General features: G+C 39.8%; 2 protein-coding genes and 1 long non-coding RNA gene across 3 annotated transcripts in view; 2 read left to right on the top strand and 1 right to left on the bottom strand.

Annotated features, from left to right (window-relative positions):
* The first annotated feature begins 763 nt into the window (after positions 1-763).
* LOC124156983 (tubulin-folding cofactor B) lies at positions 764-6,756 on the top strand. Its single transcript, XM_046531425.1, has 6 exons — positions 764-989; positions 1,069-1,212; positions 1,289-1,382; positions 1,462-1,653; positions 1,890-1,962; positions 6,464-6,756. The coding sequence occupies exons 1-6, from the start codon at positions 867-869 to the stop codon at positions 6,576-6,578; spliced, it is 741 nt and encodes a 246-aa protein (XP_046387381.1). The 5' UTR covers positions 764-866; the 3' UTR covers positions 6,579-6,756.
* The window catches only part of LOC124156980 (pleiotropic regulator 1), a 39,362-nt gene continuing 20,178 nt past the window's right edge, over positions 6,668-25,851 (bottom strand). The window contains exons 9-11 of the mRNA XM_046531422.1: positions 13,033-13,234; positions 8,211-8,342; positions 6,668-7,159 (exon numbers count right to left, since the gene is read on the bottom strand). Coding sequence (XP_046387378.1) covers positions 7,100-7,159; positions 8,211-8,342; positions 13,033-13,234 — 394 coding nt within the window. The 3' untranslated portion in view covers positions 6,668-7,099. The remainder of the gene's footprint in view (positions 7,160-8,210; positions 8,343-13,032; positions 13,235-25,851) is intronic.
* LOC124156985 lies at positions 18,237-19,043 on the top strand. The gene is made up of 2 exons (XR_006864501.1): positions 18,237-18,446; positions 18,894-19,043. It is a non-coding gene; the product is annotated as an uncharacterized LOC124156985 (long non-coding RNA).

Genomic DNA, 25,851 nt, shown 5'->3' with positions numbered 1-25,851 from the left:
TTCTTGAAATATGCCTGTCTTCTGCTGAGTCTCACCAAAGAATTAATTCCTATTAATTTCCGTAACCCAAATATCTTCATATTTCAACTTCAAAAGCAGCCATATTTATTCATCCGTAAAGAACACTTTACCCTAAGTGAGCTCCGGTTGGGCACTTTACGGTAAAGTGACAATTCTGCCATTTTTCTTCTAAAGTGGTGTTTATGAAACAGAGAAAGCAGACTTTAGCCTGGCTAAAGTAGACTTTAGCCCAGCTAATGTATACTTTAGCTTAAAGTGCCGTCTACGAATAGCACCCTTAGGGATTCATTTCATTATTAATGTTGAGGTGCAGTTCTCAAACTTTTCTGTTGCACATTTGATTGTTACTTCACATTTGTGGATATAATCCCATCTTTTTGTATAATTGTTTCGCATCATTTTATTGTTCTGTGTCAAAGGCTACTGCAGTGTGATCACAATGTAATATGCAAGAAATCTTAATAAATGTGCTTTGTATTACTCAGTTATTTTTTTTAGTGTTTTCACCCTAGCGAACCGTAATGGATATCAACTATGATAACGGGTCATTGGCCCGAGTTTTTAATAAGTAGTAATATTGGTAATCCCATGGAAAGGGGGGCGGGGAAAAAGGCTGTTCAATTTGAATTTCGCGCTCTAGCATAGCCGAAGTTACTTTTTTGGCCGCTGCAAAAGTAGGATGGCGCTACAGTAGGCGGCCAAAACTTGCTACGTCATTTTTAACACGTACATACACATCTTTCTAGAGTACAATCTTTGCTTACGTGTGTCATTTGTTTACATTTGCTGTCAAATATCAAGGAGTAGTGCGAATTAAGTCTGCTGTGAAACTAAATTTACGAGGAATGGCTGGGGAATTTCAAGTGTTAACGGCACCCTACGTCAATGTGTCCATAAGTACTTCCAGTCAATCGGGTGGGTTCCTCGAAAGAAGGTTCGACAAAGGAATTACCATTGCAGAACTCAAGGTACTCGTGAGTTCTGGAGAACGCCCACCCGGTATTTATTGAATGCTTTGTGCTTTCACCGTTGTTTCAATCTTCACAGGCCAAGCTCGAATTACTTACTGGTGGAAAAAGTGATACAATGAAACTTGAAGTATTTAATAAGGAAGATACTTTGGTTTGCACGTTACATCCGGACTCTGCCGTATTAGGATCCTTCCCTGTGGACGATGGGATGAGATTGCACGTAAGTATCTCACTAGGTTGTGGCCATTAGGTGGATGTAATTGAACCTTAATTTTTTAAATTGATTTTACTGATAGGTGATAGATAAATTTGAATTACGGAGCGAAATAGAGGATACGTCAAAGGTTGAGAAATTCAGTCTCTCCGAAGAAGAGTATGCTAAGCGGCAAGGTACCCATTTATTGGTATTTAAATCAATTGATCCAGATCAACTATTACTACCTTAGCACATATGCACTTCTTCTTTCAGACACTTTAAAGGCTTACTTAGAGAGAAACAAATTAGGAAAATATAATGAAGAAGAAATGAAAGCAAACGAGGAACAGAGGAAGAAAGATGAGGCCGAAGAAAGAGCTGCCGGCGAAGCAATATCTCCTGGTGGTAGATGTGAAGTCCGAGTTCCTGGTCAACCTACCAGAAGGGGCACTATTATGTACAGTGGTAATTACCGTTTAGCATTATTAATGCAGGAGCGATATATTGAGCTTGATAGTTTTATTTTATAAAATTAAAAGTTGTAAGGAGATTCGTAGACATTCTAGATCCTTTTAAACTGAATGAACCTATGAATAAATTGGTATATTGTTGGAGGGAATATGGTTGTACTAATTACTATAGTACATTATATTATTATAAAAAAATTACAAACTGGCTAGTTATCTCTGATTTTATTTCAGGTCCAGTGGACTTTAAAAGTGGATGGTGGATTGGTGTCAAGTACGATGAACCTTTAGGGAAAAATAATGGGACGTAAGTATTTATGATAGATGTTATAAGGGATAGTGAAAAAAGTAAATTTCTATCTGCGTATCATTTCATATTTTACTGGTGAAGGTTGGCAATAGGCTGTTCTTTTTATTAGTGGAATGTTGAATTGTGTACAATTAATATTTGTGATTTGATTGGGGCGGTTCAACTCTGACCTGAAATTACATACATTATTCTTCAAATTAAGAATTTGGTAAGTGGAAGGGGACGATAAGTTAAACTGAAAAAAGTATCTCCTATCTTCAGCTGTTTTCTTAAGAGTTCAAAATGAAAAAAAAAGCTGCCAACCAATATGCTGGTAACATCATTTGAGTTCAGGCTTGTTTTGTGCATCCTGGGGGAGTGATTTCTATGCACCCAAACAGCTGCTTTGTGGTACAACGCCTGAATGAGAATACTACGTTTGCAGCTCACTCAAATTTCTTGCAGTGGTCTTTTTGGCCACCACTTGCCTGAGCACTTCTCGCTGATATGTAGTTGTTCAAATATTAATTCTTGGTGGTCAGTGGTGTATTGCTAGGTGTTTAAAAAACTGCTACATGCCACTTACTCAATTTTTCCATTAGGGAGGCTGAGAATTTGCTGCTACATAATAAGTGGTCTACTCTTGGGCTGAGCGAGAGCTCACTCAGGGCCTCCACCGCATCTCTGCTTCCTACCAATCAGCCTGTACACCCTTCCATGCCCACTCCTAGTTTTTGCAATGCAAGCTAAATAAGTTCTGTAAATTGCTCATCTGACCATGTCCACTGTAAGATGAAATTGTGATCGTAAAATGGAGTTATCCTCTGGAAGTGTTCCCAAGTTTTTCTCGTTCGTTCAACTATAGTTGCTTTTTTTAGCCACATTAATGTCCTTTCCAGACTTTACGTACAAATTCCACATTACATATATCCTTCTTCTTTTTCATCTTGAGATGTCATCTTTCAATTCTCAGTTTGCGCCAAGAAAGAATAGATGCTAAGTAAATTTAGGAAAAAAATTACTGCAAACTTTAGTGTTCAAAATATTTCATACTATTTTACAGATAGATAACAAGGGAAATGATTTCCACACAGATCGCTTTTTTCCATCTTGAAATAATTAATGTCTCAAAAAATTCCCATCTACCAAACCGTTAAGAAATTCAAATTTGTTCGTTATTTTAATGGTTTACCTCTCCCTTTTATCTCATCTGTTAACATTTCCAACGTTTTCCTAACCCCCTCCCCTTCGCGCATTCTTATTCCCTTAACAAACCGCCAGCCTCCACCCCCTTCCCCCAATACTCATGCCAGTAGCGAACACACACAAAACTCAAGGAGGGGGCACATAATGACTCTTGAGCTACCTTTACGTTTGTCGTAATGACAAATTAATAAGTCACATGCAAAGTTTAAGAAAGTTTTATTTAAACTGATAATATGCCAACACATTTTAATGTAATATTATGCTATAAAAAAGTTACAATTGTGGTTCTGCAATCCCTCCTTTTAAGTTCCTTTCCTATTTAAGCTAGGTTGTCCTCCCTTTCCTTTTTGACTATGCGTAGGAAGTGCTCATTTCCTTCAGTTGACTGAGGAGGGCTACTTTGTAGCCGAAATACGTATTTGATTTTCACCCACGTTCTTTTGTGTTACCCTGACCATGCTCTCTTTGAGCAGTTTACCAGAAATGCGTACCCTAGTGCTTGTAGGTGTGATTGTGGCAAAACTTGGCATCCTTAGCAGAGTCCCTATAGCTCTGCAAAGAAAGACATGTTATAACCCAGATTACCTTAGAGAGGTCACTACAGCCTTGCAAAGGATACTTCTGGGTAGTGTGTATGGTCTGTGGTGGTCCCTGATGGGGAAGTAACATTTCTGTAAACCACCACAGAAATGTGTGTGATTACCTAGCATCCTTAGGAGAGACCATCCAGCTATACGAAGGGTCCAAGGTTACAACCCAAGGTCACCTTAGCGAGGTTCGACAGCCTTGCGAAGGTGTCCATTCGGGGGTGTGTGTGGAAGTAATTCCCGTGAACTGCCACCGGAAGGCTTTCTGGTGAAGTGTTTTTTTATTTATTCCTCTGACGAGTGTGTCAAAATTTTTACAGCCATTTGAGACCCCCTTTTGAATCATCTACTTGTTTACAGATTAAGACAAAATCAGTCACACCCCATGCTAATTTTCCTGTTAACCCGAGCTAAATTTATCGTAAGAATACTGCCATTGCATAGGTATAGACACTGGAATCTGACCCTTCAGTGCTCCTTAGTTCATTTATTGCTTATTTTCTCTATGAACTGGCGTTAAATCTAAGATTGTTTTGTCCATTAATTTTGTACAAGAATAATAGAGCATATTATAAGTGCATTTCTTATGGGCTAGTTTATCAATTTTCTTCAGTATTAACAGTTGTAGTACATATTTGAAAAATATAAGATACCTGTATTTTTCTGCATGTCGATTCATCACCTACTTCTCGAGCTATTCGCTGCAAAAAATCAGGAGCCATAACCTGGAATAGTAAGGGAATTTTTTTTAGGAAATCTAGGTGTATTGAATGAGTGTCCTGAAAAGATTTGTTACGTACAGTGTCTGGCATATATTAACCTCATGTGTTCAATTCTTGAAACTCATTCCAAGCCGGCACCCAGAACTAAGCAAAATACGTATGTATAAGCTCTTCTATTAGCTTTCATTGCAAGAATTTTTTGTTAGCATAAATGCTTGGGGTTAAATGGGTGTTATGTGTAGATAGCAACTGAAAATAACACAAAGAAAACTAAGATGTCAGTATGCAGCAGAAGAGAAGAAGTGAAGACTAACATTAAAATAGGGAAAGAAAGACTGGAAGAGGTGGATGACTTCGTTTATTTGGGGAGCAGAATAACTAGCCATTGGAGAAGCAAGAAAGAAATTAGGAGCAGAATAGCTCAGGGGAAGAGAGCATTCCATCAAAAGAAAGGTCTACTTACAACGGGATGTTTAATCATAGAGATAAGGAAACAATTTATCAGATATTACATTTGGAGTATGCTTCTGTGTAGGTAAGAGAGGCATGGACAATGATAGCAGTGGAAAAATCATGGGTCATGCCCTTGGAAATATGTTGCTACAGAAGAATGATGAGAATCAAATGGGTTGAATGAGTAATTGGTAGGTCTTAAGAAGAGAAGGGGGGAAGAGAAGCCTCGTGAAAACCTTGATAAGAAGACGGAACAACCTGATAGGCCACATCTTGATATATGATGAAGGCAATCTTCAAGGGATAAGTGGATGGCAAAAATTGTAAAGGAATAATTTGAACAAAATATACAGAACAGGTAAAGAAGGATGTGAAAGAGAAGAAATGCGTAGCTGTGAAAAGATTAGCTGATAGGAGAATTGTGCGGAGACCTGCATCAAGCCAATCTTAGGATTGTTGACATCAATAGATTATTCGTTTGTGTTTTTCTATTATTCATATGCTTAACTGTTTGTGCGCATAATCTGATATTGCCTGTGATGTTTTTTTCTACATGTGTGAGCTGAATTTTTATGGAATTCAATGATGGTTTATTGAACCACATGTAATTGGGTCACTTGCATGTGTGAATAAGTTTATACCATCTCAAGATGCTACTAACAACTTTAAAATGACTCAAAAATCATGTATTCATGCAGTTAGTAATTCAGTCACATGAGTAATACATATTTATCCTTAAGTTAGGAATTTATAGGACCTATACATTTAGGACTGTATAGCACCCTAAAAACAAATCAATTCCTCTCAAAATATCAGCAATATTGCCCTTAATGCTTTTGCAAATAAAGATGATATCATGAAGTGGTGCCCAGCATGTCATCACATATCATCTACCTGTAGGTCGTGTGCATGGGCCTTGTGAGGTTTGTTGATGTTTGCAATCTTGGTAGTGATTCCTTGTCTCTGTGAAAGGTTGTACTTAAAAGAGTAAATAAACCAGAACACTAATCACATCACCGACTCATGAAAGTGGGCAGCGACTTCATGGGCGTACCCAGTGAGGGGCAGCTGCCCCCCCTAGAAGCAAAAATCGTAAAAGCCTTAAAACAAAATCAGTACTGCATTGAAACGAAAGTGTTCAACAAAATTTATTTAAACCCACGAAAAATGATTTATATTAGCATAAGATATAAGACTAAAATAAAACTATTTTTTCAAGGAAATAATCTCATGAATCCCATTGCTTGCCCCCCCCTCCTAGTTATGATCCTGGGTACGCACTTGAGCTCCTTTTGTTTTTTTTTTTTAAATACTTTACAACTATGACAAAGTGGAGGCTGAATGAGTTGGAATCATTTTGTCTTCTTTGACTTATCTTTCCCTTCCATTAACCCAATCATTTAATAATGAATTCCGATTCCGGGTCTGACTGAAATACCCTATTACCTTTCAAGGCTTTTCCCAAAAACGCCATTGAAAATCATGTGTGCATTTGAAAGTGCATGTTTTACCAAGTTTTATAGGAACTAACAGCTCTTCCTTATGTTCTAGGGTAAATGGGAAAACTTACTTCACTTGCCAGCCCAAATATGGAGGGTTTGTGAAGCCAATGAACGTAGTTGTTGGAGATTATCCAGAAGAGCCAGATGAACTTGATGAAATGTGAACAAAAAATACTCGAGTTTTTTGGTTTCTTTATCTCAGTCAGTCGATGGGTGGAGGTCGTGAGAGTCACATTAAATTCACATTCCTCTGTAACGCTTATAACCACTGAGCTTTAATTTTTTGAAACAATTTTATTGCTGCACAGTATGCATTTGTAAATAAATTGGTACTTTGAAAAATTTATTACAATTATTTTATGAGTTAAGTCTCCTCACTTTCTTCTGTTTCCTTGAGTCAGGCTATCAACACTTTGATGGTAGTCCAAGAAGCCACTTAGTTCCAGAAGACACTCGAAAAATGCATATTTGATCCACCCACATGAAAGTGTCTCCACGATGCATGCACGATGCATGATGGAAACTGAACATATGGATCTCTCATCATGTGAGTATGGCATCAAAAACTTGAGGAATTACAATTGCCTTCCATTCTCTCTTCACACGTTTTGACACTGCAGCCTGGGATTCCGTGTGCTCACTGCTTCTTCATAGAAGAATTACACACCACATTCCAGACATGCTTTTAGTACTTTCTCCTCTTGATGATCTCTGGTCGCCAATGGATGGGATTGGTCTCCTCGGTCTGTAATTGAGAATCAAATAATTGAGCCATACATTAATTAGTTAGACGTAAGGTCTGTGGCATGATGGTTACTTGTTCACTGAACTTGTGATTCAGTAACCAAGTGAAGTTGCTGTCAGACTAAATTTTCACTCGACATAAATGATAAAATCTGAATCGCATATATTCGTAGGTTATCTCATTTCAAAGATCATTCCCATTTAGTAATTTCCAACCTAACAAGCATCATGAATTTGTACATCCAAATCAAAGTGAGTTCTTAAAAGAAGTTATGCTCCACCACGTAATTTACTCAAAAACTCCATCCAAAATAATTGAGGTTAGTGGTTTCCGGCAATACTTAGTGGAATTTGTTGAACATTTTTATTGAATCACTTAACAATTGTTTTTCCACAGAATTTTATTAAAACACAACCATGGTTTCGACGGCTAGTACCACTTCTGAAGACTGATCACAAGATGACATTAACAATTGAAATCATAGTCGTGTTTTTATAAAATTCTGTGAAAAAACGAAGTTAAACTGATTCATTCTAAATAATTGATTTACGTAATAAGTAAATTAAAAGAAAATACTACAGGGTAGCAAGTTGTTTGAGATGGTTTCTGGATTAAAAAAGGTATATAAAGACCCCTCTGAAGGCCTATACATAACCACTGCTGGCCCCATTCTTTCCAAGGCAGAGCCAATTGCTGGGATAGGACATTGTATGGCCACAAATGAGTACCTCCTCAATCCAGTTGGTACAAGCACAAACTCAAGAGAGACTGAATAGGGGGACTTAGGGATTTGTGTTTGCTAGCAGGCCTCCAGAGGGAACTCGTCGAATGAGACCTGGCCCTTGAGGGTGGATGTCATTCAAGACATTGAGTTCTCCAAGGCTCTCATCACACGAAACCCATGCAGAGACTCGTGAAGGACAAGAAGGGTGGGGAGATAAGCCACTGACTAAGGCTAACCAGCAAAATGATACATGGGAATCTTCCTTAACAGGCAAAATACTTTGACAATAAACACTGAGAGAAACGAGGAATATTTCAATCAACTCACCGCATTTTCATCTTCCTTGTATATTTTAATGGTTTTGTCTGCCTCAGTGGTGATTAGCCGACTGCTGCTCTGGTCAAAGGTCATCGCAAATATGCCACTCTCGCTGTCCATGGAGCCAGGCTGAACTGGAGCCTAATAGCAGCAGACAAAGCAAAAGACATAAGTACACCACTCATCTCCATGAAAGCCACAGAAGGGGAAAAAAAATATATGTATATGTACACCCATGTCTCGTATAGCGCAATTTCGATTAGCGCAATTTCGATTAGCGCAATTTCGATATAGCGCAAATTCGTTCCTCGGGGAAACATTGCAACGCAGTGTAGCCTAATCAAAAATTTTAAACGCTCTCGTGATGAAACGTGAACTTGCGCTAAGTACACACGAAATTTCTATCAATTTACGCATATTAATATTATTTCTTGCCTCAAATCTTCTTTTTTGTTTATATATTAATCGAAATTCATTGCTGCGCAATTGCCAAAAGTATTACTCGTCATTGGGTCTAGATAGCCGGCCTACCGAAGATTTATCTTGTCTCCTTAACAGAATGATAATAAATAATTTAGATCGTTAATTAAGCGTGGGGCTAGTGGAAAAGAGTTTTTTTTCAGCAATACGGTTTGAGACGTATTTTTGCCGTCGTAGGTTACCGGGCGATTGCCTTCCAGGTAGTGAGTCTACGCTAAAGCCTTCAAGGTCATCGGTATTCACGGGGGAGAAATGGAGCGGTGACCGAGTTGCGCATGAATAGCATCAACACATAAAAGGGTCCGCTATAGAGTCTTAAACACAATGGCTTCGTTCCCTCCCCGCAGTCATAGCCCATCTGCGTCTCACGAATACAGTTCAGCAGAAGAAGGTGATTTAGATAGAGCCATACAGGGTAAAAACCAAGAGAATATGGTAAAAAATAGGAATGCGTGTAGAAAAATCAAGAATTTATCAAGAAAAACCATTAACCTAGAAGAGGACTTGAGAGAGGTCAATTGCTTTGAAAATGGAGAGCGTCAAAGCGATATTGCGCGGAAGTTTAAACTCACGATGCCTTATTCTGAATAAAGACGAAGCTAAAATATCAGTGACCTCAGCCGCACCAACTTCAACCAAGCGGTCTACACATACGGAAAGTTCATGGTGAATCAGTACAAAAAGACGAGAGTGGTAATCGCTCCGAGACATTAAGTGAAAGCTCCGGTTGGTTCCAGAATTTAAACGGCAAGCTGGTATTTTCAGTGCGGCGATATCAGGTGAATCTGCAAGTGTTGATAGCGCAGCCACCACAACATTTTCTGATGAACTCCAAGCTGTTATTGAAAGTGGCTCCCCTTTCCCCCTCAACTAGTTTTTAGTGTTGATGAGACGATATTCTTTTGGAAAAGAATGCATTCTCGTTCATTCATTTTCAGGGAAGGAAAACCTGGGTCAGGTTTCAAGGCATTTAAAGACTGTTTCACGTAGCGGCTCATGACTCGGAGGACTTCAAATTAAAATGATTTATCATTCATAAACTCCGCTAGCTATGAAATGGCATTTAAAGTAGCATTTTCCTGTCATTTCGATGAGCGACAAAAGGGCCTGGGTGACACAATAGTTGTTTTTAGACTAGTTTGAAAAATCATCAACTGCCGGCAACGCATTACGATCCCCTGAGATAGCAGATGTTAGCCCACCCGCACGACATGACGGAATTTCGAAAGCACGTAAGAATTTTTTTTAACGATATTAAAGTCTTTGAATGCGTGAATACTATCTTTATAGATGTTTTAAACTATAAATATTTATAGAAATAATGTTTTCTAAGGCTTTTTATGAGAATATAGATGTTTTAGAGGAAATTCAATACCCAAGACCTATGCTACCAGGAACGCATCCCTATCTTCCCTATGTTAAAACGCTCTCGTATAACGCAAATTCGTATAGCGCAAAGACCCCAAGGAACGCATCCCTTGCGCTATACGAGACATGGGTGTACTCTCAACCCAAGGGTCGGTTAAAGGGCACTTTGAAGGGTACAACATACCGGGGTCGGGACCCAGTAATTCAATTGATACGCCTGGGGAGGGGAGTGGAATGGGCAGGAAAAAGGACTGCCGCAATTAAGGAGCCCTCCAGGAAGAGGATAAGAGTGGAAGGTAGGGGATAGGGACAAACCCACGTTGCCATGGGGACAACGGGGCCCACCACTAGTGAAACCATATCGGTTTATACAGTACACCTAGCCCCAAAATAAGCCACAGGTTCCTTTTACAAGTACTGGGTAGGGGGAGCTGGTATTTTCCTTAGGCCACACAACCCTTTTAGAGAAGTTGTATTCATTTGGGGCTGTTTGAAGACTTCACCCACGTTTCGAACCAGGGACCTTGAGCCCATCGCTCTACACGCACAGTGCTATCACCCTTCTCTCCATTCCCTCAGGTTATACCAACGAGAGACACTTGAAAACAAATAGATATTTTAGTTAAATGGGAAAATGTTATCACACCGAAAACTGCTTATGCTGATTACAGCCACGAGAGTGCAGAGGATTATGTGCATACATGAAATGTTAATAATATGCATGTTTAGAGTATAACTATTGTCAACTTTAATTTTCATGCAACAAAACCTTAACATGTTTAATGTTTGGAAGGAAATTTCTTAGCTTTTCTACAAAAAACACACTTTATTGCCGACTAGTTTCGGTTACACTGTACCATTTTCAAGACTAGTGATACACATCAGAATTTAAGGGATTGAACGAACTACGGCCGTTAAACAGTTTAAAGAAAATTAATTCCCCAAGGCCGTACTCTTTGATGGGCAGATTGCTAATGGGAGGTAATTGCAAAAAAAGACAAAATAAAAAAAAACACGCTCTCAGTCACGCACCTCGCGGATTTTCTCAAGGGAACAAATGACCGCGTGGGACACACGCACTCAGGTTTGTGGAGCCCTCGCTCACGACAGTGACCCACTCACACAAAAGAAAAAGACAAAATAAAAACACGCTCTCAGTCACGCACCTCGCGGATTTGCTCAAGGGAACAAATGACCGCGTGGGACCCACGAACTCACGCACTCAGGTTTGTGGAGCCCTCGCTCACGACAGTGACCCACTCACACAAAAGAAAAAGACAAAATAAAAACACGCTCTCAGTCACGCACCTCGCGGATTTGCTCAAGGGAACAAATGACCGCGATGGACACACGCACTCACGCACTCAGGTTTGTGGAGCCTTCGCTCACGACAGTGACCCACTCACACAAAGGAAAAAGACAAAATAAAAACACGCTCTCAGTCACGCACCTCGCGGATTTGCTCAAGGGAACAAATGACCGCGTGGGACACACGCACTCACGCACTCAGGTTTATGGAGCCCTCGCTCACGACAGTGACCCACTCACACAAAAGAAAAAGACAAAATAAAAACACGCTCTCAGTCACGCACCTCGCGGATTTGCTCAAGGGAACAAATGACCGAGTGGGACACACGCACTCAGGTTTGTGGAGCCCTCGCTCACGACAGTGACCCACTCACACAAAAGACAAAGACAAAATAAAATAAATAAAAAACACGCTCTCAGTCACGCACCTCGCGGATGCAGTCCCGATGGATGAGTCAGATTTCGCGGCATAAATACGCACGCAAGACAGATGACTGTCGCTAAGCGCAATAAATTGTAAACTACGATCGTTCACGAAAGCATCGAAAAATTACCAAGGCGGCAGTGAGAAAGTGCTACACCGGGAAATATGGGAATAAAATAATTGCAAAATTGTATTTGATTTATTTCGAGTCGCAGTAAATTCATGAAATATTTTCATTTTAGAAACGGAAGTAGCAATGCGGTTGAGTAATTCTGTCTCCATAAATGGGAGTGAAGTTAGTTGAAATATTTCCGCCGGCAAGGGATTATAGGCTGCGCTGGTCGCCTATTTTATTAACTGAACATAGTATGTAAGCACTTACAGGAAAATAAAGCCATAAGTAATAGAAAGCGAGTGCTATCGCGCAATTTTTACCATGATTCGAGAGAAAACGATGCGTTCTGTCTTCATTTACTGTCACTTAAAATGATTAGGATAGTTCGTTGCCTTTTTCTTATTTACCGTTAGGTATGCTCTCGTATGGGACAAAATGGCCCTAGGTAATGGTTAACATGAAAATTGCAGTAAAGTAAAGGTGTAAAAGAGAAGAATAAGCGTGAAACATTTATCGCTGAAAATGTCATTACATGTTCGTTATCGCGGCTGCATTAATGGTCTCTAGTTGTCTCGGTACGAAATGCAGAGGTAGTTAGGCCGTCTCGGGGGTCTCTCGTTGCTATGATATATAGAGGTTTTACGATATAAAGAGGTTCACCATAGAGAGGTTTGCCTATAAATTTACATGTAAATCTGACGGGACCAGAGGGTTGGTACGATGTATAGAGGTTTACGATGTAAAGAGGTTCACTACATAGAGGTTTTACTGTACTTTAATTCAACATTTTGTTTAAAATATCGGCATGACCAGTGAGCTGCTTCTTGAACTAATATACAGTGAAACCTCTATTTTACACTTTTGAATGGACCACTTACAAAAAGTGCAAAATTGAGGATACTGTAAAATAGAGTATCATTGTTTAAAGGCGGTATTGTTTGGGACCTGATAAAAACTGTGCAAAATCAGGGAAAATGTAAAATGGGGGAATGTAAAATCGAGGTTTCACTGTATATATTTACAGACCTTATTCCTTTCGGTAAAGAATTTCACATTTTAAAAGAAGTGACATTATGATGAGGTTATTGCCATTAGCAGAGATTTGCATGAATATGTAGTACATAGTATGTGTGTACCTGCAGTCTCTGGAAGTTGTAGCCTGTCTTCCAATCCCAAAGGTGGAGAGTTCCATTGTCACCACCAGAAACAAGCACTCCATCCTGATTGGCTGCCAGGCAGTTGATGATGGCATTGTGACCCGGCAAATTCTGGACAAACCGACCATCAGGGCAACGCCACTGCTTGATGTTGTCAGGGGATGCGGAAGCAAACATGTACCTAAAAAAATTACATAGTGAGGAAAAAAACTAAACACATTGCACCTGTATTTAAGTTCACAAAATACTATTTTCATATTTCTAGATCCCACTTCATAGGCCATTCCTTTGAAACAAATCATGACCTCAGGACAAAACAATTATAGACTGAAGGTGAGATGATGTGGAAGAGATAAATCACTAAACTTAAAAAAATACACACACACTTATACATCTGTATATTGGTAGCCCTGTCGGAGTGACTCGTGGAACTTCGGTTTCGCGGAAAAGGGTATCACCATTATCGCGAGCCAGCTATTCTCCTCCCCATGTGACGAGGCCGACTAGTCACCCACTCAACCCCTACCCCACCCCGGGCAATGACCTTCCTATCAATCCGAGCGGTACCTGCAACCTTTGCTCCGCAGGATTGATTTATATTGAGGCGCCGTCCTCCGGCCGGTACCTTGTTCCTTCCTTGCCTTCCTCGGTCGCGGGTCGCTATCCGACCTCCTCCGAGCATCCCCCCTTACTCGGTCGCGGGTCGCTGTCCGACCTCCTCCGGACTTCCTCCCTGCTTTCCCAGCCTCGCCAGGAGCCGTCGTACCGTCCGCACCAGAGTCGCCATCCGTCACAGGTCTCGTCTGCCGCTGAATTCATGTGAGTCCTCATTTCCCCCTTATCCGCTGTGCCTGATCGTCCAGTGTATCTGACTATTAAAAACCCATGAATTAATTTACTGTCCAGTTATTGAGAATACACTCCCCACCAATAATATTGCAACCGCCAACCACGGGACAGCTCAACTGGTGGAGCACCCAGGAGGTTCTGGGTTCTAGTCCCAGTCAGGCCGCATTTTCACCCTCTGATTTCTAGCTTTTTCCATCTACCACAGCACCGTTGTCCTCGTTCTTTTTCTTATACATATATGTTCCTATCCCTTTCTCTCCCTATAAATGTATGTATTTGTATGTTTGTGCTCAATGTGGGCATTGAGTGAATGAATGAAGTTTGAAATAAACTCACACAGGCATCATAAATAAATTAAACTTCTTTTTGCCCTAGGGTGGACGTGCAAAAACACCTGGTTTCACAGAAAAAATAAACAGAAAATAAAAGGAGGGGACAAATGGGAAATATTTAGTTTGAATTTTCAATGGAACACAGCCCACCTTTCTCCATAAAGAAGAGGAACAGGAATGGCTAGAGAAACAAATGAGGGAAGAAGGAAGGTGCAAGGGAGGGGGTACATATATAGATGGCGGGAGGAAAAAAGGTTGACGTGGCCTGGTGCACTTCAGGGGGCGTGGTTGATTCCTCGTGTAGAGAAGGCACAGAAAGCCTAAATGCATGCCTGCTCCAGGTCCTCCTGCTCCCAGGGAGTGATAGATGGCAGGAGGAATGACAATATTCCCACTTGATATGACTCGTCAAATAGATGGAAAAATAATCACCATTTATCAGAAAAGCTTCTTCAAAGCCACTTTTTTTCAAGTACGCTCTGACTAGAAGTTGTACGCCAAAGTGAAGTCGCTATCGGGCGGCAAAAGAGGACAAGTCATGGCTAAAATTAAGGCTAAAGATGGGGGGATACTAACCGAGCGAGAAGAGGTGCAGGGTAGATGGAAGGAATACGTGGAGGACCTGTATGAAGGAATGAACAGCCCAGAGAGATTGACTCTAGAGGAGGAAAGTGCAGTGGAGGAGGATAACCTTGGGCAGGAGATATTAGATTCGGAAATAGAGATATCCATTCCACAGCTATCTTATCATCCTAGCTTCATATCACTACGTGATATGAAGGCTAGGAAAGCAGTAGGCGTGGACAATATACCGTTTGAGCTTCTGAAGAATCTAGGGAAGGAAGGTAAGAAAAGGTTTTTCGAACTAGTGCGCAGGATCTATGAGGAGGGATGTTGGCCAGAGGATTTCGTGAAGACAGTTTTAATTCCGCTTCTGAAAAAGAAGAAAGCTGTGGAATGTGGAGATTATAGGACTATCAGCCTAATATCGCATGCGGCGAAAGTGGTGCTGAGGATATTGAACAGACGAATGGAGGCGAGGGCAAAGGAGTATTTGGGCGAAGATCAGTTTGGTTTCAGAAAAGGGAAGTCAACTTGTGATGCAATAGCAATAATGAGGTCCGTCGTGGAGAGGAACCTAGAATATGACCAGGACGTATATGCGTGTTTCGTGGATTTTGAGAAAGCGTTTGATAGGGTGAACTGGGTTAAGTTAATGGATATTCTCAAGAGAATAGGTGTAGATTGGAGGGATAGACGACTGGTTCGTAATCTTTATAAGGCCCAGACTGCGCAAGTGAGGGTAGCGGACAGAGACTGGGTGGGCAAGCATTGGCCGAGGTGTGAGGCAAGGCTGTCCTTTATCGCCACTGCTCTTTAACGTGTACGCTGAAGAGATAAAAGTGGGAGGAATGATGTTCAAATCAGTGAGATTCGCGGATGATCAGGCGTTGATTAGCCAGTCAGCGAGGGGGCTTCAGGCTCTAGTGGATGCGTTTTACGAGTATTGAGTGGAGTATGGGATGAGGATTAATCATAAGAAAACTAAGCTTATGCGGTTTTGTAAAGCATCACGAGCGAGGAATGTGAGACTCAAGATAAAGGTGGGTGGGGAAAAACTTGAGCAGGTTGAGCAATTCAACTATTTAGGCTGTACGCTAGAGGAAAACGGATACAGTAGTAAGGACATAAGGAAGAGAATCGCATTAGCGAAGGAGGCATTCATGAACAGGAAGGAGCTTCTGAGAGGATCATTGTGTAAGAGTTTAAAGAAAAGGTTAGTGAAGAGTTTGATCTGGAGTGTAGCTCTCTACGGTGCGGAAACGTGGACACTGACGAAAGAAGACGAGAGAAGATTGGAGGCATTCAAGATGTGGGTATGGAGAAGAATGGAGAGGGTGAAATGGACGGAGAGGAAAAGGAATGACGAAGTGCTGGATATGGTTGGCGAGGAGAGGCAGCTTTTAGATGAGATACGGAGGACACAGAAGGTATGGATGGAGTTAGTGCTTAGCGGTGAGGGGATGTTGAAAATGGTGTTAGAGGGTAGAATGTTAGGGAAACGAGGGAGGGGAAGGAAAAGAATAGGATTTTTAGATAGATTGAAAGAGAGTAGGCCTTACAGTGAATTAAAGAAGGTAGTGCTGGAAGGAAAGGAAGGCTCCCAGCTCACTTCTTGAATACTCCATGAAAACCTACCTTAATCGGTAGAATACTATAATAATAATAATTTAATTTCCAGTATGGATAGTACGTTCCAACTATGAATATCGTCTCATTGAAAAGAGTAATTTTGTTACCACAATGAATTAATTTTTATCTTTTGCCTGTAATTTCTTCGTCCTCTTCAAAAATCTACAACATAGTAAACCCATGTCACACCCTTCTTTGCTTGTCGCAGTGCCTTCCCAGTTTTGAGTGCTTATGTAATTCATTTTATTTTCCCATTCCCTTTCATTCATAAAGTAAAAAGATTGGTTTGGCAGTTTCTACTCTTTCAGTGACTGCTGGAGCTTTAGTTTATGGCATTTCAAAGTAACGTTGCTGGATGAGACATTTTCTTTAGACGAAGATACTTCTTCATTTGTAGTTTATAAAACCAGTGCCGTCTTCACTCATAAAATATTTGCCTTTATTTTTCTTGGTAGCATATTGCACATTATCTAAAAAAATATAAGAATGATTTCAGAAAATTCTTCTGCTGAAGAGATCGACATTGCACCTTATACATCCAATGCCTCTTTAGACCCCAAAAGTGACCATGATAGTGAGGCATCATAACAAACCGCCAGTCAGGAAGGTACAAGCACTGATGATCATAATTTAGCCTTGTCTGTCAGACTATCACTGACAGAAAGTTACAAAGGGAGTAATCATAATGTTACTTATGACAAATATTTGCCAGACCTTGAACTGGCACAGACATTCCTTTCAAAATTTTCTTTAGTTGGAACAGTAAGAATGAATAAGAAATTTCTTCAATCTGCATTTCTTACGAATAGGTCTAAAGCAGAAGGTTCAGCACTCTTTGGTTTTAGAACGAACGCCACATTAGTCCCATTCGTCCTGAAAAAAATGAAGAGTGGTACTCCTTTCTGGTGAAATTAATCAGAATGGAAAACCAGAAATTACCGTATAAGCGCGTGTAAGAGGCGCACCTTTTTTCCCAGAAATTGCAGCCGAAAATGAGGGTGCACCTCTTACAAAAACTTCTTATCTTCCCCCCTCCCCTTCACTGGTCGCAAGTCTAAGGGGAACTGAGTGGCCTTGGTTTTCAGTGTGAGTCATCTGTAATCCTAGGTCAAAAACAAGCGGCCGGCAGGGGAGTTTCTCCCTTAGTGACGTATTTTTAAAATGCTCCTGTTTGATTTTCTTGTAAGCATCGCGCCGTCACATCGGTACCCCAGAGGTGAACATTGAAAAGATCGCACGGGGTTTTTCGCTCCGGAGGGCGCACTAAATTTACTGCCACGAGTGGGCATCCCGCGGCATTTATACTGCATATAGTAATCGGTTATCAAACGTAGATAAACGCGTATTTTTGAAGGACATACCTGGTTAATAGTCAATATCTGTCTTGCCGAGTAAATTCCATTATGCTGAGGACCTGATTTTCCAAAAATCATCTTCAGACGCTAATATGAGGATGAATGCAACTGAAAATTATATTGGTGTCAAAACCTGCGGTTTAAAAAATTCGAACGAATGTGTTCATTGTTGGACTAAATTGTGGATGGAAGAAATCAGAAATGCTTATAAGTGAAGAGCGCGGAAGGAGAGGTCCAGGGGAAGGAGCGCGATCCCTCCGTCTTCGAAGCAAGCAACGAAATACGGAGGGGAAGGAGCGCGCTCCCTCCCCTCCGTATTTCAAGCTACGAGGCTATGAGCGAAGGAACAAGGGAAGAACACGTCCGATCTTGCATGTGACGTCGTTGCCTTTAAGGGTGCCTTCATAGCTCGGCGTTGCGTACTTGGGGGCGGAGCTAACTCATCGCAGCAAGTTGGAGCCTCAGAGTAAGGATGGGGGAGAGTGCGCTTTGGCTACTGCGCATGTAGTCAAGATGGTGTCACGTGACGGTGGGAAGGAAGCTCAGAGGGATGGGGAGAGTGCGCTTTGGCTACTGCGCACGCAGGCAAGATGGTGTCACGTGACATTGAAACGTTGGATACCGTATCGCCGTAAGATAAACAAACATACGAATTTCCGACAAGGTGAGTAGTTTTTAAAGTAAAACCGTGATCTTAGAGTGAATGATAATTATTTCCTTTCTCGATGTATTTCATTTGTTATACTGAATATATCTGGGGCGTTTAGATTCTTTTCTCCCCTTAATTTCTAAAATACCGTAGCGTCAGCATGGTAATTTTTTGCTATGCATTGAGTTGTAAACAATGTTTCGCGAAAGGAAGTGGAATTCATTTTCATTGATAATTTCTTTAGATTGATTCTTCATAGTGTCAGTGTTCATATAATTTCCGTATCCTTCTAGCCTCAACGGTATTCCTTTTATACTTGAATTTGTGTGTAGTGTGTTTGGAATGTTTGACGCGCCTTGAAATGGGGATATTTTAACCTTTTATCATTCCTTTAAAATATGGGCTTTTACTTAGATATTTCTTACGGCTGACGTGTATTAACTATAAAAAGTGTCTCTTTAGGTTTCCTGCATGTGAAGAAGAAGGAAATCATCGATGAGGAATGTAAAAGGAGCATATTTCGTGCCCAGCAAGTGCACCAAAATGTGTTTTATCAAAAAAGTTTATCATTAAAATATGCATTTATCTCCAAATAAAAGTGGAAAACATCAAGTGCATTGTTTAGTCCAGAAGGAATCGTATTCAACTTGAAAAATGTATTATTTTAATGCTTTGGTGGATATGCAAATACTATAGACTAGTAATAGTGGGAATAGTTTAAAACTATGCATTCTTTTACTTTCCATGGTGAAATAATTTTACTATCATTACATAAATTACATGTTTAATATTATAAATACAGCCAAATCTTGGAACGTTCTATTCTTGACGCAATTTATGAGGTGCGAGTCGTAAATTAAGCCCCTAGTTTAGAAAAAGGTATATTTTACTGAAGTAGTTGTTGGGGATCTTACGCAAAATTTGAATTTAGACTTTGCTATTTCTGATATTCTTTTGAAAAATTTAATTGTTGACCATTTTAGATGCTGAAACCATACAAAAGAAAAGCAAAGCTTTACGACATAAATTTCGTAGTTGAAAATTTAAATCATATGTGAGAGAAAAATGTAAATTAATTGTAGATATAATTCAACTAATTACTTTTTCTGAGAGTCTTTGTTACTATTTTCGATTTTTTAAAAAGTAATTGAGCCCGATTGTATTCATTTAGTCCTCATTGTGTTACCGTAATACGGTAACTTCATGCCACCCGTGCTACGGTAGATTTAAATTTCCCGCACTTCTTCCCACCGTCACGTGGTAACCATGTTGACTACAAGAATCTGCTACTGCGCAGCCTGAAAGCGCCCTCTACCCCAATCCTTACTCTGAGGTTGGAGCCCTTCACAGCTCTGCGTTGCGAAAACAAATGAAAGGCAAAAAGCGTCGGCTCCTAAAAATCAGCCTGTGAGCATGTCATCTTATGATTTCGAACTAAACGCACAAGACATACGTTGTTTTCTGCATGTTTACCCAATTTCATTTCTTAAAATGCTCTTCTTAACTATAAATAGCATTTGAAGTTAATATGGCGACCATAAAGTCGATAATAATGCATGTAGTGATGGCCCTTGCCTATGCATTATTATGACCTTTAAATTTTATTTCCTAACTCGGAATATTCGAAAGATAGCTAATTACATGCACTCAATGAACATGAGTAACGTGGAATGTTATCAGGAATATTTATTAATGATATTTATTGTTCAAACAGATTGTCCTAGTCATGTTATCTAAATAGCTCTGAGTAGATCATGAGGTCACAATTATTGGATATAAAATGGAATTTTAACGACCTTATTTCTGCATGTTTACCCAATTTTATTTCTTAAAATGCTCTTCTTAACTATAAATAGCATTTGAAGTTAATATGGCGACCATAAAGTCGATAATAATGCATGTAGTGATGGCCCTTGCCTATGTATTATTATGACCTTTAAATTTTATTTCCTAACTCGGAATATTCGACAAATAGCTAATTACATACACTCAATGAACATGAGTAACGTGGAATGTTATCAGGAATATTTATTAATGATATCTATTGTTCAAACAGATTGTCCTAGTCATGTTATCTAAATAGCTCTAACTGAGTAGATCATGAGGGCACAATTATTGGATATAAAATGGAATTTTAACTACCTTAGCTACCAAAAAGCACCTCTCACGCTGTATTTAGCTTTTGATACCATTTACGGGTATGAGTTACGCTAATCTATGCTCCTCAGTGATTGTAATCTAATTTAGGGTTAACATTTGTCTTATGTTTAGGAAAGATACGAAATATCTAAGCTGAACACTTCAAAATAATAGTAAATAATGAAATAAATAGCATTTGCCACTCCCATTAGAGCTAATATTGCATATTTGTATACCCAGAAACAAACACCAATTCGAAATCGTCGGCGTACTGCCGCCTTGACGCAGAGAAAATCCGACAGGTTCACTTTTTCTGCGACGACGCAGCGAGCTGGAGACGTGACGTCATCAATTCTCAAAGACGGGCTCTGATTGGCTCGCTAGCCGCGGCGTCAACGCAACGCCGAACTGTGAAGGCCCCCTAATGCGAAGGGGCGAAGGCGCAGCAATGTGATATACGCAGTTTGCGTTGCCTAAAGTTTTCAGTCCGTCTCGTCTTGTTTGAATGCGCTTATGCTACGCTTGTTTCTTCCGAAATTGTCCTGTTTGGACTATTTTGAATATTAATAGCCTTGTTGCGACTATAAATCTTTGTGTCAAACAATTAGAGCTTAAAAACTTAAATTCTGTCAGATATGCGTCGCGTTAGATCTTTCTTTTTTTGAACCTCGTGCGTGTCATACAATTATTGAAAGCTATCGAGATATCTTTGGGCTCAGTAGATGACTCACCTAGCATTTGGCCTCCATAAACTGGGAGATCGATCAAGATCAGTTGGTGAGACGGGGTAGGGATGAAACACGTTTCCATTGTTCCCCTGTAACTTGATGTTTTCCTATTTTCCTGTGGGGTCTCGGAAAGGAAAAAAAACGGCAGAGGCATTGGCTGATGGAGGGCCGAGTGTGGTTCCGTTAAATATACGACGTGGTTATTATCATACGGCGCTAGGAATGCCCCAATTCTTCTCCAAGCTCTTGGGAAGGTTCATGCTATGTGCCTGTCGTGTTTTGCCTTAAAAATTTCCACGGCTGCAATTCTATTGCAATACTCCTGCGAGAGCATTTAAACAAAATTTTTCGAGAAAAGGACAAGCGTCGTAGAGCAACGGCGTATGCAAAGAGAGGATCGGAACTCTTTCTACTCCCTCTTGTGCCGCTATTACCGCCGCAATTATCAAAATTCCCTCTTTCAATAAATATTGAAAGAGGAAAGTTCGATAACTGTCGAAATTCCAGGCGTATGTCTGCAACACCGCGCGATAGTATAAAAAAAATGCCGCAAAATTTTTTTCTTCATAGCTCCGATGCTCAAAATGGGGGTGCGCCTCTTAAACGTATGCGCCTCTTACACACGCTTATATGGTATCTCGCTCTACAATTAAACAAAAGGAGGAGTAGACTCCCTAGTCCAATTTCTTCATGAATATATGTACAATAGAAAACACAATCGCTGGCCATTCCCATACCTCATGAAGAGATTTGATATTCATGAAGTTGCAACATATACAATTTGGTGCTCGCTCAATCCCCATAGGTATAAAAATTAGCTCAATAAGAGGTAAATATTCATCCTTAGCCTTGTAGAAGGGCTCATAAAAGCAGAAATACAATCTTGCTCATTGCAAGTTCTTCAGCACCCGATACAAGCGGCGATTGCATTTTTCATGCTGCGGAAGAAAATAACTAATGAAACAAAGAAAAACAAGAGATGTTTCATGTATCCAGTAGCTAAAGGTAGAATGAAAAAACAATTTTCTCATATATCCTGCTAGCCTGTTTGTAGCAAACACAGAAAAGTGTTTTTTGCATTAAATGTAAAAGTAATACGTGATTAACAAATACTTGGACTATAGTGTCAGCTTCCTTTACATAATCACAAAGAATGTTTGACAACCAGTATTTCGTGATTTTATGTTGTGTAAACAAAAAGAATAAGGTAAAAAAAGTCCACTGGACTCGATAATCGACTATATGGGACATTTTTATATGCAATGGATAACTTTCGTTTAAGTAAAAATAATAATTTTGGCGCAAAAGGCTTCTTTAGTATACAATAAATACTAGGTGATGTGAAAACTAACATTTTGCACCACTAAATAGTTTAAATGAAAAGAATAAGCTATCTTGTATATTGTTGAAATGACACATTGCAATATTTCCACTTATTATGATTCTAATAGACTCCCTTTGCCCGCTTAATAGAGGTCCGTGAATTTTGCGAGACGCAATATCGCGAAATAACACGAAATAACGTGAAATCGGTGAATAAAAATGAAATTTTGCGATTTTAAGTGGATTAGCGAAAAAATCACATCTAATGAGTCTTAATCTATTTAAGCCTAAGCCTTAATTGTTTAACGCTGCCTACGTTCATTTGCTCTATCTCATTACGATTCCAAGGCCATTTGGCTCATTTAGTCTCACGCATAACACATCCGTGTAATATCGCGCACTGTAGTTATTTCTCCACCAGCATTTGCCATTAAATTTATCACAGCCTCTCTCTTCGATTCCCATGTATCGATCCTGAGATATTTAGAATGAGGCGCTTTCTCACCTGAAGAAAAGATATTATGAATTAAAAATGTGCGGAAAAAAATTTAACGCGGCTGCGGAAGAGCGGAAATACACGGTCACGCACCCGGTACGCGTCAATGCCGAGCAGTAATTACGGTGACTCACCGCGACGCATTAGACAGCGTTATTGAATAACTTGTTTCAGGAAAACACTCACACTCGAGTGTGGGTCTAGTTTAACAATTTCGTTGACTTAAAGTCGTCTCCTCTGAAAGCAGCCTGAATTTCACGGCGTCGTGACTTGAATGGCGGCCAGCAAAAATCGTTTCTTCAGAAAGCGGCCTCAATGTAGCACTGCCTGTATTTCACGCTGTAGATGGCGCACTGCCGGGCCAGATTGAAATGGGCGCCGTGGTGACCACGGCGGCCGTCAACTGCGCAATTCGATTCAATTAAAGGCACCCGTAGACATGCAATGTTATTTGAAAGCACGAAGCGCTAGCAGTGAGGGAAGGGAAGGAAGGAACAGAAAGGATAGGAGGAGAGGGGGTTCTCCTTATTAGCAGACGGATCGTCGGATATTCGGCTCTCCATTGAGCCACAATGCAAAAAAAAATCATTTCGACATTGGCCAAATCTAATATCTAATTCTTCATGTGAGAAAGCGTCTCATTCTAGATGTTTCAAGATCGATAAATGGGAAATAATTTTTCAAGTTTCTTTGAATCCGATTATGTTTTGTTAAGTGTGCTTCTTTCACTGCCTTACCTTACCGATTGGCAACAGCTTTAATCAAAATTAAGCGATTTTGTTGTATCTAGCTGATGTCCTACCTTCCCTCAAGACCTGGGTGAGGGGTATCGAAAGGGAACCCATGACATGAAACATTTAGGCCAATTTGTGAGTTATACAGTACTATGGTTATACCGTAGCTACCCAGCACTCAGTTTGAAAACACCATTGTGACAGGTTGTGTTTTGCGGTTGGACTGTTTTTTATCGTAGTTCCACCTTTAAATATCGAACAAAAGATAGGAATTTTAAAATGCCAAAAGCTAGTGATAATGTTCATATCAGGGCAAGTAAATCCAGCTGAGAAGGATTTTATGTGAAAGACAGAGTATTACTGTGCAAAGTTTGTGATAAAAGATTTGAATTTGAAAGATGTGACACTTTGTTAAAGCACATCAGTAGCGATACACATATACGTGCGAAAGAAAGGGGACCTGCAAAACAACAGCTATCATTTGAACACACAGTCAGTCAGTCAAAGAAAGCAAAGGAGGAGCTTGTTGTTGTTACTACAGAAGCATTTTTAAAGGCTTTATTTAGTGCAGAGAAACTTGACAATCCAAAAATTCTGGAATTGCTCTCGAAGTATACACATATGAGGTAGTGGGAATTTCCCGTTTGCCGATCGTATTCACCTAAACTACATACTTGAACCATTCATATACCTTGAACCAATATAAGTTGAACCATTTCTTTCATTTAGCTTTATCAGAAATTTTATGCCTTCGAAATTGTGTTACATGTAATGTAAAATGCTAAACAAAAGTGTAAGTATTCATGAAATGTGTTTCATAAAATAATAAAACGCCTATAAGCATGGGAAAATTGTAACATAATAATAACACCGCCAAGATTTTCTATATCACCGAAATCACATGGTTTTAAAACGAATTTTAGCAAAATATAAAACCACTTTCACGGACCTCTACCGATTAAGTCAGAAAAATATGTTGCTTGTATCAGGGTTAAAGTTGTCTTTATTTCACAAATGATTTTAGGTCTAGACAGTCCTCTCTTAACTGAATTGATTGAAACGCTGATTTTGAAAGTTCAGCCTAAAAAAGAAACATTAGTAATGTCACTTTTATTTCCTGCATCTGGTGTATGCACTTTAAAACGTTTTGAAAGTCGGAAAATTTCATGTTGCGCTGAAACACACTGCCTCCATCTTGATTGAAATGTGACGTCACAAGGCAGTAGTCACCAGTGGAGTATCGCTGTATTCCGTCGCCTTCTTTAGCGCGGCGAGAGTTTCCGGGAATCGGTGGAGTTTGCTTCCTAAAACTGTAGGCTAGTACGGAAAACATGAATTCAAAAAAGAATTATAAATGATTTTTTGTTCCAAATTTCATCTCGACGTCGAAACAAAAGCCTGGAGAAGATATTCATTCCCGTGCCTTAAGCACAAGCCATACGGAATAAATGGTTCAAGGCTGCTCCTGACTCTTACCTATCGATGATATTCTGTTTTGAAGATCATTTGAAGATCATGTGAAGATATTGTAAGATAAAATTGATATTTATATTATAATAATTTACTTAATAGGTACCTCAGTCATATCAGAAAGTGTGTTGAGTCAAAATATAGCATCTTCCGCGTAGACCTATGTAATGTATAAACTGAAAGTAGTTTGGTTAAAGAATTATGGCGCGACTGTTATTTTACACGACCGGGCAAAATGCGTACTTTGCCCATGACATGTGCATATTTGCTGATCTAAAAAATTAGCTACAATACCTCGAACTTTGAAAACTCGCAATATAGGCAGTCAAAGTAGATTGTAGGAATACACGAGACCATTCTAGCCCGGAATGTACGTACGATGTTGAGATCCTTGGTTTTCAAAGATTGACGTATTTTATATGCCAGCGCACCCGGTCCAGGGTTATCAACTTTTCTTTCATCCTATTTGTTAATTGAAATTATATTTCGGAATGGTTCTTTTAGCACTGCTACTGAGATAAACTGGTAGG

This window comes from Ischnura elegans, chromosome 4 (assembly GCF_921293095.1).
Source record: "Ischnura elegans chromosome 4, ioIscEleg1.1, whole genome shotgun sequence".
NCBI lineage: Eukaryota > Metazoa > Arthropoda > Insecta > Odonata > Coenagrionidae > Ischnura > Ischnura elegans.
This window is presented reverse-complemented; position numbering and strand designations above follow the sequence as displayed.

Excerpts from the sequence above, each read along its gene's own strand:
- LOC124156983 (XM_046531425.1), top strand. The coding sequence starts at position 867 with ATGGCTGGGGAATTTCAAGTGTTAACGGCACCCTACGTCAATGTGTCC. Across the intron at positions 1,383-1,461 it reads AGAGTATGCTAAGCGGCAAG|ACACTTTAAAGGCTTACTTA; the intron begins GTACCCATTTAT and ends TTCTTCTTTCAG. Across the intron at positions 1,654-1,889 it reads GGGCACTATTATGTACAGTG|GTCCAGTGGACTTTAAAAGT; the intron begins GTAATTACCGTT and ends ATTTTATTTCAG.